The sequence below is a fragment of the Salmo salar genome, chromosome 21, assembly GCF_965601325.2.
Source record: "Salmo salar chromosome 21, fSalSal1, whole genome shotgun sequence".
Classification (NCBI taxonomy): Eukaryota; Metazoa; Chordata; class Actinopteri; order Salmoniformes; family Salmonidae; genus Salmo; species Salmo salar.
In genome coordinates this window covers 57,018,847-57,034,966 of record NC_138311.1, presented here as the reverse complement: position 1 = coordinate 57,034,966, position 16,120 = coordinate 57,018,847, and the positions used below count along the sequence as shown (strand labels likewise).

The following is a 16,120-nucleotide window of genomic DNA, read 5'->3' as shown; positions in this document are numbered from 1 at the left end:
ATAATTTACATTTACTTTGAATTAAATGTCATTTACATACCGGATATTTGTTAGTATATCCTCAGCCATTTCTTTTCGCAGTTGCTCCATGTGTTTTTGTGAAGGTTCTATATCAATTTGTGTAGGGATGTTCTGTGCCACTTCCTTGGCCATCTACACCAAAAAATAAAATATAGTTTTTTGTTGTTGACCTAATTGTCATATAACAGCTAATCATTCATTATTGAAAATATAACTATAAAACCTGCATTACAAAGACCCCACAGCTGAAGGTGTCCTGCTGCATGGTGGGAGTTATTTCCCCTCTTTTACACTTTATGTCCACCCAGTCGTCTTTTCCATGGCAGGATCTTCTCATTTTGAAGTATTCTTTTTTTGTTTTATGTAAACATAAAGGAATTCTGATTAGTTTATAGGCAAATGAATACACAGGCCAAAACTGTATGCTGATTTCCTTATCACTATAATCTAGTAGAGGTCATTTCCTTTATGCCCCTTTCTCAGACACAGCCTACATGATAGACACTGAACCATTTACAGGAGAATAATAAAAGTAGCATATAGGATGGACATAACACATTCCCACATACAGTATATACATACATACATAGAAGCATTTTTCAGCTGTGAAAAATTGGGCCATACTTTCAGAACCAGAACTTTCAAATGAAGTCTGACATATTAGATGTCTGTTAATGTTGTGGGAGTTAATGTAATGTAGCTAGGTACAACTGCTATGCTAATGTAATGTAACTATGCTAATGTAATGTGTGGCTCAGTTGGTAGAGCATGGTGTTTGCAACGCCAGGGTTGTGGGTTCGATTCCCACGGGGGACCAGTACGGGGGGGAAAAAAATGTATGAAATGTATGCATTCACTACTGTAAGTCGCTCTGGTTAAGAGCGTCTGCTAAATGACTAAAATGTAACTGGGTACAACTGCTATGGTAATGTAATGTAACTAGGTACAACTGCTATGGTAATGTAACTAGGTACAACTGCTATGCTAATGTAATGTAACTAGGTACAACTGCTATGCTAATGTAATGTAACTAGGTACAACTGCTATGCTAATGTAATGTAACTAGGTACAACTGCTATGTTAATGTAATGTAACTAGGTGCAACTGCTAATGTAATGTAACTAGGTACAACTGCTATGTTAATGTAATGTAACTAAGTACAACTGCTAATGTAATGTAACTAGGTACAACTGCTATGCTAATGTAATGTAACTAGGTACAACTGCTATGTTAATGTAATGTAACTAGGTGCAACTGCTAATGTAATGTAACTAGGTACAACTGCTATGTTAATGTAATGTAACTAAGTACAACTGCTAATGTAATGTAACTAGGTACAACTGCTATGCTAATGTAATGTAACTAGGTACAACTGCTATGTTAATGTAATGTAACTAGGTACAACTGCTATGTTAATGTAACTAGGTGCAACTGCTATGCTAATGTAATGTAACTAGGTACAACTGCTATGCTAATGTAATGTAACTAGGTGCAACTGCTATGTTAATGTAATGTAACTAGCCTTCCCTGTAGCTCAGTTGGTAGAGCATGGTGTTTGCAACACCAGGGTTGTGGGTTCGATTCCCACGGGGGGCCAGCACAGAAAAAAATGTATGAAATTGTATGAAATGTATGCATTCACTACTGTAAGTCGCTCTGGATAAGAGCGTCTGCTAAATGACTAAAATGTAAATGTAAAATGTGCAACTGCTATGTTAATGTAATGTAACTAGGTACAACTGCTATGTTAATGTAATGTAACTAGGTACAACTGCTATGCTAATGTAATGTAACTAGGTACAACTGCTATGTTAATGTATTGTAACTAGGTGCAACTGCTATGTTAATGTAATGTAACTAGGTACAACTGCTATGTTAATGTAATGTAACTAGGTGCAACTGCTATGCTAATGTAATGTAATGTAACTAGGTACAACTGCTATCTTAATGTAATGTAACTAGGTACAACTGCTATGTTAATGTAACTAGGTGCAACTGCTATGCTAATGTAATGTAACTAGGTACAACTGCTATGCTAATGTAATGTAACTAGGTGCAACTGCTATGCTAATGTAATGTAACTAGGTGCAACTGCTATGCTAATGTAATGTAACTAGGTGCAACTGCTATGCTAATGTAATGTAACTAGGTGCAACTGCTATGTTAATGTAACTAGGTGCAACTGCTATGCTAATGTAATGTAACTAGGTACAACTGCTATGCTAATGTAATGTAACTAGGTGCAACTGCTATGCTAATGTAATGTAACTAGGTGCAACTGCTATGCTAATGTAATGTAACTAGGTGCAACTGCTATGCTAATGTAATGTAACTAGGTGCAACTGCTATGTTAATGTAATGTAACTAGGTACAACTGCTATGTTAATGTAATGTAACTAGGTGCAACTGCTATGCTAATGTAATGTAACTAGGTGCAACTGCTATGTTAATGTAATGTAACTAGGTGCAACTGCTATGCTAATGTAATGTAACTAGGTACAACTGCTATGTTAATGTAATGTAACTAGGTGCAACTGCTATGTTAATGTAATGTAACTAGGTACAACTGCTATGCTAATGTAATGTAACTAGGTACAACTGCTATGTTAATGTAATGTAACTAGGTACAACTGCTATGCTAATGTAATGTAACTAGGTGCAACTGCTATGTTAATGTAATGTAACTAGGTGCAACTGCTATGCTAATGTAATGTAACTAGGTACAACTGCTATGTTAATGTAATGTAACTAGGTACAACTGCTATGTTAATGTAATGTAACTAGGTACAACTGCTATGCTAATGTAATGTAACTAGGTACAACTGCTATGTTAATGTAATGTAACTAGGTGCAACTGCTATGCTAATGTAATGTAACTAGGTACAACTGCTATGTTAATGTAACTAGGTGCAACTGCTATGCTAATGTAATGTAACTAGGTACAACTGCTATGCTAATGTAATGTAACTAGGTACAACTGCTATGTTAATGTAATGTAACTAGGTACAACTACTATGTTAATGTAATGTCCGAGTTCGGTGAATATCAACTTTGTTTAACCATGCTTCGAGGCTGTACAGTGTTTCTTTAAAATGTACATCGTTTACAGATATTGGAGTAAAATAAGCTTATATTTTGGGTTCTGATGGGGTACGACAGGTAAACTAAGCTCATGAGGCATTTATAAGGTATATTCTTCAACAATCAATGGGTACACTGTACGTCATTAATTCATAGGTACGAAAATGGATGTGGCAACTAAGGATTATAACTTTAATGTTACAAGTCGCCGTGTGTCGTTAGGTTAAGGCCTACTGCGTAAAAGTATCACGGACACTATATAACTTGGATAAATCACAGACCACAGCCAACTTTCTTGCTTTATTTCGACAAGGGTGTGAGGATGTTATGGGGAGATGATTGTTCACTAAAGTATAGAAAAACATTGAAATGAATTGGACTATTAACTATAACCTTTGTACTCGACTTAAAACTATTTCCGGTTTCCGAAACAACCTGATGAAGCTGGAAACAATTAATCGAGAACCAATTCAGTTTTGTTCCCAGATCTTCCCACAACAATCGGTTGTAAATCACAGTATTCAGGATAATGGGGAAACTGACACTCACTTTTGTCTGTCATTTTAGATCAATTACTAGTTAAAGGTTATAATAAATAAAAACTTCTGTCCTCTGCAAAATTGCTACCAATGATGTTCTCTACCACTACAGCTTGAGAGGGAGGGAGAAGCTGTCCTTCCAGGACCTGGTGATTTGTGGGTAAATAACCAGTAGGTTCAATATTAACCTACACTGAGAGTGTACAAAACATTAAGAACACCTTCCTAATATTGAGTTTCACCATCGTTTTGCCCTCAGAACAGCCTCAGTTCATCGGGGTCATGGACTCGACAAGGTGTCGAAAGCGTTTCCACAGGGATGCTGGTCCATGTTGACTCCAATGCTTCCCCACAGTTGTATCAAGTTGGCTGGATGTCCTTTGGGTGGTGGACCATTCTTGATACACACAGGAAACTGTTGAGGGTAAAAAACCCAGCAGTGTTGCAGTTCTTGACACAAACCGCCTAGCACCTACTACCATTACCCCGTTTAAAGGCACTTCAATATTTTGTCTTGCCCATTCACCCTCTGAATGGTCACACATACACAATCCATGTCTCAATTGTCTCATGGATTAAAACCCTTCTTTAACCCGTCTCCTCCCCTTTCATCTACACTGATTGAAGTGGATTTAACAGGTGACATCAAAAAGGGATCATAGCTTTCACCTGGTCAGTCTCATGAAAAGAGCAGGTGTTCTTAATGTTTTGTATACTCAGTGTACACACACTTCACAATACATTACACCACTACACCCCCCCCTTACAATTCTAGTTGAAACAGAGATTTCTTAGGGTCAGACGTAAAAATGCAGAGGTATGATTTACTCATTTTTATTGTTCAGTTTAAATGCATTTTAGGTTTTTATTTCCCCCCGTTACGGCAAAGTATCTAAGAATATTCCTGCCGCTAAAAAGCTAGTTTGGCCTTCAGATAATAACGTTCAGGCTGTTTTTCACTGTTCATCTTCGTTGTTCTTGTTCTGAAATGACTGAAGACCTGAAATGAAGGACAGTACTGTTTAAATGCTGCTGATATCACTTCCTGTTTACAGATGTAAAAGGCAGAGGTATGATGATGTAGTACACATGTTGTGTATGATGTAGTACACATGTTGTGTATGATGTAGTACACATGTTCACCTTCCACTCTACACATGTCGTGTATGATGTAGTACACATGTTGTGTATGATGTAGTACACATGTTGTGTATGATGTAGTACAAATGCTCACCTTCCACTCTACACATGTTGTGTATGATGTAGTACACATGTTGTGTATGATGTAGTACAAATGCTCACCTTCCACTCTACACATGTTGTGTATGATGTAGTACACATGTTGTGTATGATGTAGTACACATGTTGTGTATGATGTAGTACACATGTTGTGTATGATGTAGTACACATGTTGTGTATGATGTAGTACACATGCTTACCTTCCACTCTACACAACATTTCAGTTTGGCTGATCTCTAGTGACCTCAGTGATTCTAATTGGTAGGTTCTGACTGACTAGATACACCAATGAACCTGACGAGTTTAACCCAAAAAACACACAGACAGATCGGTACGCAGACAGACAGAGGATCAGATCACCACAGACAGATCGGTACGCAGACAGACAGACAGAGGATCAGATCACCACCCCATCCACTATCACACAGTAGAACGACCCCATCCACTACCACACAGTAGAACGACCCCATCCACTATCACACAGTAGAACGACCCCATCCACTATCACACAGTAGAACGACCCCATCCACTATCACACAGTAGAACCGTCCCCATCCACTATCACACAGTAGAACGACCCCATCCACTATCACACAGTAGAACGTCCCCATCCACTACCACACAGTAGAACGACCCCATCCACTATCACACAGTAGAACGACCCCATCCACTATCACACAGTAGAACGTCCCCATCCACTATCACACAGTAGAACGACCCCATCCGCTACCACACAGTAGAACGTCCCCATCCGCTACCACACAGTAGAACGACCCCATCCGCTACCACACAGTAGAACGACCCCATCCACTACCACACAGTAGAACGAACCCATCCACTATCACACAGTAGAACGACCCCATCCACTATCACACAGTAGAACGTCCCCATCCACTACCACACAGTAGAACGACCCCATCCACTACCACACAGTAGAACGACCCCATCCACTACCACACAGTAGAACGTCCCCATCCACTATCACACAGTAGAACGACCCCATCCACTATCACACAGTAGAACGTCCCCATCCACTATCACACAGTAGAACGACCCCATCCACTACCACACAGTAGAACGTCCCCATCCACTATCACACAGTAGAACGACCCCATCCACTATCACACAGTAGAACGTCCCCATCCACTATCACACAGTAGAATGACCCCATCCACTACCACACAGTAGAACGTCCCCATCCACTATCACACAGTAGAACGACCCCATCCACTACCACACAGTAGAACGACCCCATCCACTATCACACAGTAGAACGACCCCATCCACTATCACACAGTAGAACCGTCCCCATCCACTATCACACAGTAGAACGTCCCCATCCACTACCACACAGTAGAACGACCCCATCCACTACCACACAGTAGAACCGTCCCCATCCACTACCACACAGTAGAACGACCCCATCCACTATCACACAGTAGAACCGTCCCCATCCACTATCACACAGTAGAAACGACCCCATCCACTATCACACAGTAGAACCGACCCCATCCACTACCACACAGTAGAACCGTCCCCATCCACTATCACACAGTAGAACGTCCCCATCCACTATCACACAGTAGAACCGTCCCCATCCACTATCACACAGTATGTGTCTCAAATGACCCAATATTACCTGTATAGTAAGTAAGCATCGTCAGAGCCAAAAAGGTTCGCTCTGTTTCTCCTGTTTCTGTAGTGTGAGGCAGCTTGATGTACAAGTACACCCCCTAAATAGGACACCAGTCTATCGCAAGGGCCTATGGAAAGTGGACTGGCCAAAACTAGTGCACTACATAGGGACTACCGGTGCCATTAGGGACGTAATGACGGTAAAACAGAAGGCACAATCATTAGCTACATGGATGGTTCTAGAACCTGCACTTCATTCTGGAATTGTTCCGTCATGTGACCTAGCACTTCCTGTAGTTTAGTGTACTTCCTGTCTGTATCACAGCCACAAAGTCAGGGCATTGGCTATATCGTAAAAAAATTCATGAAAACAAACATGTGCTTTTTGGACTTCATTTAATAAGGTTAGGCATTAGGTTATCATTGTGGTTAGGGTTAGGTTTAAAATCTGATTTTAAGAATAAACATTTTAGAAATAGGCGGGGTTTAGCCATAAGTATGACTTTGTGGCTGTATTAACTAGTAACGACCAAAAGGATGCCTTTCGAGACAGTAGCTGTATTTACAGACAGACGGATCAGTAATGTGACCAATAGAAACAGAGAGAGAGAACAGGTCAGACCCGCCCCCCATCAACATAACAGCCATTCACAGAGCACCATTTCATCCCGTCCAATCAAAGCAGTGACCACCTGAGAGGATCATTAAAACATCAGCCAATCATCTTCCAGTTGTACAGTAACTTAAACCCGATGGAGGCTTTTAAACCATTTTGATGCAATTTACAAAAAGATTGTGATTAGAATCAACAACACATCTTTACACTCCACAGACAGACAGGCGGTGTCTGAAACAGCATGCTATTCCCTACATAGTGCGCTACTTTTGACCAGAGCCCTATGGGATAGTGCACTACTTTTGACCGGAGCCCTATGGGATAGTGCACTACTTTTGACCGGAGCCCTATGGGATAGTGCACTACTTTTGACCGGAGAACTCTGCACTATGTAGGGAATAGGGTGTCATTTCAGACAATCACATGGAGGGTGTTAGCCTAGTGTCCAAATATCCAACTACTCCAGTCTGTCTGTCTGTCTGTCTGCGATATCCAACTACGTCTGTCTGTCTGTCTGTCTGTCTGTCTGTCTGTCTGTCTGTCTGTCTGTCTGTCTGTCTGATATCCAACTACGTCTGTCTGTCTGTCTGTCTGTCTGTCTGTCTGTCTGTCCCATATCCAACTACGTCTGTCTGTCTGTCTGTCTGTCTGTGTCTGTCTGTCTGTCTGATATCCAACTACGTCTGTCTGTCTGTCTGTCTGTCTGTCTGTCTGATATCCAACTACGTCTGTCTGTCTGTCTGTCTGTCTGTCTGTCTGTCTGTCTGTCTGATATCCAACTGCGTCTGTCTGTCTGTCTGTCTGTCTGATATCCAACTACACCAGTGTCTGTCTGTCTGTCTGTCTGTCTGTCTGTCTGTCTGTCTGTCTGTCTGTCTGTCTGTCTGTCTGTCTGTCTGTCTGTCTGTCTGTCTGTCCCATATCCAACTACGTCTGTCTGTCTGTCTGTCTGTCTGTCTGTCTGTCTGTCTGTCTGTCTCATATCCAACTAAGTCTGTCTCAAATCCGACTACGTCTGTCTGTCTGTCTGTCTGTCTGTCTGTCTGTCTGTCTGTCTGTCTGTCTCATATCCAACTACACCAGTGTCTGTCTGTCTGTCTGTCTGTCCCATATCCAACTACGTCTGTCTGTCTGTCTGTCTGTCTGTCTGTCTGTCTGTCTGTCTGTCTGTCCCATATCCAACTACGTCTGTCTGTCTGTCTGTCTGTCTGTCTGTCTGTCTGTCTGTCTGTCTGTCTGTCTGTCTGTCTGTCTGTCTGTCTGTCCCATATCCAACTACACCAGGGATCCTCCCTATACTGCTCCTATAAACACACACACACATCTGCCTCCACACTAGCTCTGGTCCAGGGTGTTACGTGTGACTTGGCTGAAGCTGAACCTGCCACACGTAACACCCTGGACCAGAGCCATCTCCACATCAAACCTGGTCTCTTCTACTACTACTACTCACGGTTCATAGTCACTCACTACGCTTTAAAAACATAACTTTTAAAATAATAATATATTTCAGGTATTAAATCATCTTATATAAAAACACAAAAGTTAAAGTTACCCCTCATACAGTGGGTATCAGAAGTATTCACCCAGCCATGGATTTGAACATTTTGTTTTGTGTCACAAAGTGGGATTCAATGGACCTTTTTTGGCCTAAATACAAAGCCTTATGTTTGGTGCAAATTCAACACAACACATCACTTGAGTAACTGCCTCCTTATTTTCCAGCATGGTGGTGGCTGCATCATGTTATGGGTATGCTTGACATCGGCAAATCCTGGGGAGTTTTTCAGGATAAAACAGAAGGCAAAATCCTAGAGGAAAACATGCTTCCCTCTGCATTCCAGCTGACACTGGGAGATGAATTCACCTTTCAGCAGGACAATAACCTAAAACACAAGGCCAAATATACACTGGAGTTGCTTACCAAGAAGATATTGAATGTTCCCGAGTGGCCTAGTTAGAATTTTGACTTAAATCTCCTTGAAGATCTATGGCAAGACTTGAAAATTACTGTCTAGCCCATTATCCCCAACACAATGACAGAGCTTGAACAATTTTTAAATGAATAATGTGCAAATATTGCACAATCCAGTTGTGCAAAGCTCCTAAGCCTGGTTCACATTGGCAGTTTTGAAGTGACTCAAATCCTATCCACATACAGATATGATTTCTGGCCAAGCAGCTTGTGTGTGGACGGTCAAATCGGATTTATTTGTAATAACATGGTAATTAGACTGTTCTTTGGCATATCTTGTTGCTTGCTAGCTACTCTGTTGACAAAAACATGTGGTAGCTAACTAGCGTGTTCATTTACAAATGAATTAGTGAATGCGCTAGAAAACTACAGATGTAGGATCTTAATTTGATCAATCTTTTGTTGCTGAGAATTTTCCTGCACGTGCACATTTGTAGTGTATTCAAGGTTTGAAAAGGCTTATAAAGTTTGTAATTTCCACTTTAAAATGTCAGATTTGATTCACCACCCCTTAAGATTTTTTTTTATCAAGACCTACAAAAAAAATGGCATTAATTATAATCCCCGTTATAATTCACATTTCCTGTTGCTGCAGGATTATTTTTCTGCTTTAGGAAACTGGCTCAAATTAAGATCTTACATCTGTAAACAGCTAGCTAGCTAAGTGACTGTTGTGGCTAGCCAAAAAGGACTAGTTTTGACAAGTTGTATCATCTGATCCTTTGAGGCTTTTAGTTTTTTCTTACACTATGATTTTGAACACTCAAAAGCAACTGGGAAATGTCCATTCAGGCATTTTTGTCACCTTTGCTTTCCATACATAACTACTGAACGATAGGAAGCACCGGCCTACACCACTGCACACACATCCATCATTGCCATGTTAGCAAATGACTTGCTGTCTGAACACATACAAATCTGATTTGGTCACTCGTAATTGCTTGGACAGTCAGTATTTCAAAACTGATTTGAGCATTAAAAGACCTGCAGTGTGAATAAGGCTTTACATACTTACCTAAGAAGACTCACAGATGTAATCGCTGCCAAATGTTTTTCTAACGTGTATTGACTCAGGTGGGTGAATACTTATCTAATGAACGTATATCAGTGTTTTATTTTTGAATTAACAATTTTCTTTTAAATGAAAAATTTGAATTTTTCCAGTTTGACATTAAGAGTATTGTGTAAATAAATTACCCCCCCCCCCAAAAAATAAAAAAAATAACAATTAATTTAATTTCAATCTTAGTCTGTAACGCAAAAACAATATGAACAAATCCAAAGGGGGTGAATACTTCATACATGTCTATACATCCCTCCCAAACAGTTGCTAAGGTAACAACATGTCCATACAGTACAGTTGTCCATGCAGTACCTGTTTATATTGCAGCTGAACTCTTGTTTGTTTGTTGTTGTTATATTTCAATGCAAAGCGGCACAAACATGTGGAAAAGCTTGATAGGTGGTTTAACTTGATCTCTCTCTTTTCATAGAGTTATTATAACGTAGACAAAGGATGGAATAACAATAACAATCTGGGATTACAAGGAACAGGATTATTCTTCCAGCTCAGTCCTGTCTGTGTGGCACGAGAGGAGAGGAGACGAGACGAGACGAGACGGAGACAGGCCGGGTTCTGGGTTGTATTCATTAGTGCACGCCATAATGAACGTTTCTTATTGTATAATAAGAAACGTTTCGTGTCCGTTTGGTTTGTAGGGAGAGCAGCCTGTTGGGTCCATATAGTCTGTAGACTGTGCTCTAGATGGGTCCATAGTCTGTAGCCTTGATGTGTCCGGAGACTGGGACCTTGATGCGTCCACAGGCTGTAGTCAGTCTGTAGACTGGGATTTTGATGGGTTCGTAGACTGGGACCTTGATTGGTCCATAGGCTGTAGTCAGTCTGTAGACTGGGACCTTGATTGGTCCACAGGCTGTAGTCAGTCTGTAGACTGGGATTTTGATGGGTTCGTAGACTGGGACCTTGATTGGTCCATAGGCTGTAGTCAGTCTGTAGACTGGGACCTTGATTGGTCCACAGGCTGTAGTCAGTCTGTAGACTGGGATTTTGATTGGTCCACAGGCTGTAGTCAGTCTGTAGACTGGGATTTTGATTGGTCCACAGGCTGTAGGCAGTCTGTAGACTGGGATTTTGATGGGTTCGTAGACTGGGACCTTGATTGGTCCACAGGCTGTAGTCAGTCTGTAGACTGGGATTTTGATTGGTCCACAGGCTGTAGTTAGTCTGTAGACTGGGACCTTGATTGGTCCAAAGGCTGTAGTCAGTCTGTAGACTGGGATTTTTATGGGTCCACAGGCTGTAGTCAGTCTGTAGACTGGGACCTTGATGGGTCCGTAGCCTGGGCAGCTCGGCCCAAGTCATCCTCCTCTCCCTTAGCTACCACCACTACCCACCCCCCTAGCTACCACTCACCTGTCAGTTTGGTGCTTTCGTCCCTTTTTGGCGGGGCAGGGCGCGGCCCCCGCCGTAACGTTGCATAGCCCGAGGACATGTACCCGTGGCCGCCGCCCTGCCCCGCCCTCTGTTGGTCCAGAGGGGGCGGAGGAGGGAGGGCCATGTCGTCCATGGAGACGGGTTCCAGCCGGGAGGAACCGTGACGCGTGAGGGAACCGTGACGCGAGATTGACTTCCTCTTCAAGGTCCGGTTCAGGTCCTCCAGGAAGTTTGGTTGGACTGAGGAAAGGGTACCGCTCCCCTTAGGCACCCCGGGGGAGGTGGGAGGCAGGGGACAGGCGAAGGAGGCTGGGGGGGTCTGCTGGTGCTGGTACGGGGGGGACAGGGGTAAGGTCTCCTGGACCGTGTGGCTCCGGGACAGCCTGTGTAGTGTCGGAGGCGGAGTCTTCTTCAGCGACTGCGTTTTCCATGATGATTGGCTGACGGGGTGGGAGATGGGCGCGGCCTGCGGCTGGGGGTTTACCACTGCGACCCTGGGGGCCCCCGGGTGGAGCTCAGAGAGGAGAGGTGGCGGGGGGAGTAGCTCAGAGTCCGGAGGAGGAGGGGGGAAGTCTTCACTGGGCTGGGGGTACTGAGGAAGAGAGGGGAAGTCTTCAATGGGCTGGCGGTACTGAGGAGGAGAGGGGAAGTCTCCACTGGGCTGGTGGTACTGAGGAGGAGAGGGGAAGTCTCCACTGGGCTGGCGGTACTGAGGAGGAGAGGGGAAGTCTCCACTGGGCTGGCGGTACTGAGGAAGAGAGGGGAAGTCTCCACTGGGCTGGTGGTACTGAGGAGGAGAGGGGAAGTCTCCACTGGGCTGGCGGTACTGAGGAAGAGAGGGGAAGTCTTCAATGGGCTGGTGGTACTGAGGAGGAGAGGGGAAGTCTTCACTGGGCTGGCGGTGCTGCCCGGTCTGCAGACCCTGGAGGACTAGAGGGAGGGCTGACAGGTTCAGCTTGCCTGGTTTAGGAGGAGCAGGAAGAGCAGGAGACCCCAAATCTTTAGCAGGAGATCCAGAGGAGGTGGAGGAGGTGCAGGAGGCGAGACCAGGCTGGGCAAACTTACTGACCAGAGACTCCACCTTCTTAGGCTGCCTCTGGGCCTCCTCCTGGTACTCCCCCGAGGAGTTAGACTTGATGGAGGAGGCGCGCTGGGGAGTGGGAGGAGGCCCTCTCTTCCCGAAGGAGCTGGTTGATGAGGTAGAGGAGGTGGAGGGAGACTTCTTAATGGGGGAGCCCATCTTGGAAGGAGGAAGGGGGAATTCAGGGGACAGGGGTGGGATCTGTCCTCCTGGCTGCCATCTTGGTTTAGCCTTGACCGCAGGGGGGGACTGCGGAGGCAGTGGGGCACCCGGGAACTGATTGACTATCTGTTTGGCCAGGGAGGGTGTGGGGGAGATGGGGGCGGACAAGGGGAGGGTTTTAGAGGAGAAGATGTGCTGTTTGGGCATCGTGGAAGGCGGCTGATTGGGCGAATGGCCTGTCGAGAAGCTTTGCTGCTTTTTCATTGGACCAGAAGGAGGGTAGGGCGACACTGGGGACAGGGGGATCCCTGGACCAAAAGTCTTAGGAGCAGTCTGGGGCGGGAAGACACCAGAGAAGGTTTTGGGAGGTGTGGGGGGTGGCAGTATGGGGGACAGGGGGGAGAGGGCAGGAGGAGGAGGAGGAGGAGGAGGAGGAGGAGGGGACTCAGGTTGACCATCCAGCTCAGAGAAATCGTAGTTCATATTGGGGAACTTTTGGGCCAGGAACTGCTGCAACCCGGTGTTAGTAAGAGGGGGGTACTGGTGGTCCTCCTCTGGGGGCGGAGGAGGGGGCAGGGTGTGGGCCTGGGACGGAGGAGGAGGGGGGATGAACTGAGGAACAGAGCTGGGGATGCTGAACCTCAGAGTGGCCATGGCAGAGCCTGGAGCAGGCATGGAGCAAGGGGGAGGAGGAGGAAGAGGAGGGTTGTAGTTGCTCGGAGCCAATGGCATGGTGTTGTAGTTGGGTTTGACAGACTGGAGGGGCGGGGCCGGAGGGCCTTGCTGCTGCTCCATTGGTTGGGCATTGTAATGATTGGCAGCCTGGTTGGCGCCACCCTGCAGGCGGGCGATGGTGCTGTACTTGACATAGTTGGTAGGGGCAGCCTGGTGAGGGGAGTGAGGAAGTGGGGGAGGAGGAGGAGGGGGAGGGTCGGGGGGAGAGTGGGAGGTTTCGGGGGAGACACTGGTGTAGCTGGTTCGGGATGCGGGGGCTGACTGGTGCATGGAGGGCAGCATCAGGGGGTAGGGTCTGCTCACTGACTCCATCCTCAACTAGAGAGAGATAGACAGAGAGAGAGAGACACAGAGAGAGAGACACAGAGAGAGACAGAGAGAGAGCGAGAGACAAAGAGAGCGAGAGCGAGGACAGAGACATGGATCTGTATTAGATGATATTGTATTAATGATTTCATACATTACTATCCCATGCTAGAAAACCCAACATGGTGTTATTTGAAAAACATGTTCATTTGTCTCGTATTAAACACTGTAAAACATGTACATTTGTCACTATATTGAGGCATTACATTCAGCAGAAAACAAAAACAAATAAATGGACAACTGGGCTAGAAAAGGGCTTCTGAAAAACAAGAGTAGAACTGGGCTTCTGAAAACAAGAGTAGAACTGGGCTTCTGAAGCACAAGAGTAGAACTGGGCTTCTGAAAACAAGAGTAGAACTGGGCTTCTGAAAACAAGAGTAGAACTGGGCTTCTGAAAACAAGAGTAGAACTGGGCTTCTGAAGCACAAGAGTAGAACTGGGCTTCTGAAGCACAAGAGTAGAACTGGGCTTCTGAAAACAAGAGTAGAACTGGGCTTCTGAAAACAAGAGTAGAACTGGGCTTCTGAAACACAAGAGTAGAACTGGGCTTCTGAAACACAAGAGTAGAACTGGGCTTCTGAAAAACAAGAGTAGAGAACTGGGCTTCTGAAACACAAGAGTAGAACTGGGCTTCTGAAAACAAGAGTAGAACTGGGCTTCTGAAAACAAGAGTAGAACTGGGCTTCTGAAAAACAAGAGTAGAGAACTGGGCTTCTGAAAACAAGAGTAGAACTGGGCTTCTGAAGCACAAGAGTAGAACTGGGCTTCTGAAAACAAGAGTAGAACTGGGCTTCTGAAACACAAGAGTAGAACTGGGCTTCTGAAACACAAGAGTAGAACTGGGCTTCTGAAAAACAAGAGTAGAGAACTGGGCTTCTGAAACACAAGAGTAGAACTGGGCTTCTGAAACACAAGAGTAGAACTGGGCTTCTGAAAACAAGAGCAGAGAACTGGGCTTCTGAAAAACAAGAGTAGAACTGGGCTTCTGAAATACAAGAGGAGAGAACTGGGCTTCTGAAACACAAGAGTAGAACTGGGCTTCTGAAACACAAGAGTAGAACTGGGCTTCTGAAACACAAGAGTAGAACTGGGCTTCTGAAACACAAGAGTAGAATTGGGCTTCTGAAACACAAGAGTAGAACTGGGCTTCTGAAACACAAGAGTAGAACTGGGCTGAAACAGAAGAGTAGAACTGGGCTTCTGAAACACAAGAGTAGAACTGGGCTTCTGAAACAAGAGCAGAGAACTGGGCTTCTGAAACACAAGAGTAGAACTGGGCTTCTGAAACACAAGAGTAGAACTGGGCTTCTGAAACACAAGAGTAGAACTGGGCTTCTGAAACACAAGAGTAGAACTGGGCTGAAACACAAGAGTAGAGAACTGGGCTTCTGAAACACAAGAGTAGAACTGGGCTGAAACACAAGAGTAGATAACTGGGCTTCTGAAACACAAGAGTAGAACTGGGCTTCTGAAACAAGAGTAGAGAACTGGGCTTCTGAAACAAGAGTAGAGAACTGGGCTTTTGAAACACAAGAGTAGAACTGGGCTTCTGAAACACAAGAGTAGAACTGGGCTTCTGAAACAAGAGTAGAAAACTGGGCTTCTGAAACAAGAGTAGAGAACTGGGCTTCTGAAACACAAGAGTAGAACTGGGCTTCTGAAACACAAGAGTAGAACTGGGCTTCTGAAACACAAGAGTAGAACTGGGCTTCTGAAACACAAGAGTAGAACTGGGCTTCTGAAAAACAAGAGTAGAACTGGGCTTCTGAAACACAAGAGTAGAACTGGGCTTCTGAAACAAGAGCAGAGACCTGGGCTTCTGAAACAAGAGCAGAGAACTGGGCTTCTGAAACAAGAGTAGAGAACTGGGCTTCTGAAACAAGAGTAGAACTGGGCTTCTGAAACAAGAGTAGAACTGGGCTTCTGAAACAAGAGGAGAGAACTGGGCTTCTGAAACAAGAGGAGAGAACTGGGCTTCTGAAACAAGAGGAGAACTGGGCTTCTGAAACACAAGAGTAGAACTGGGCTTCTGAAACAAGAGTAGAACTGGGCTTCTGAAATACAAGAGGAGAACTGGGCTTCTGAAACAAGAGAAGAGAACTGGGCTTCTGAAACAAGAGAAGAGAACTGGGCTTCTGAAACAAGAGGAGAGAACTGGGCTTCTGAAACAAGAGGAGAGAACTGAGCTTCTGAAACAAGAGGAGAGAACTGGGCT

General features: G+C 44.5%; 1 protein-coding gene across 4 annotated transcripts in view; it reads right to left on the bottom strand.

The window, feature by feature from the left end:
- Positions 1-3,389: 3,389 nt before the first annotated feature.
- LOC106582537 (ras-associated and pleckstrin homology domains-containing protein 1) overlaps positions 3,390-16,120 on the bottom strand; it is a 185,767-nt gene continuing 173,036 nt past the window's right edge. For 3 of the 4 annotated variants that reach the window (XM_082967249.1, XM_082967251.1, XM_082967250.1), the window contains one exon: positions 3,390-13,857. In XM_082967249.1, the coding sequence (XP_082823375.1) occupies positions 11,530-13,857 (2,328 nt within the window). In that variant the 3' untranslated portion in view covers positions 3,390-11,529. The remainder of the gene's footprint in view (positions 13,858-16,120) is intronic. The other variant, XR_014382079.1, reaches the window with a different exon arrangement.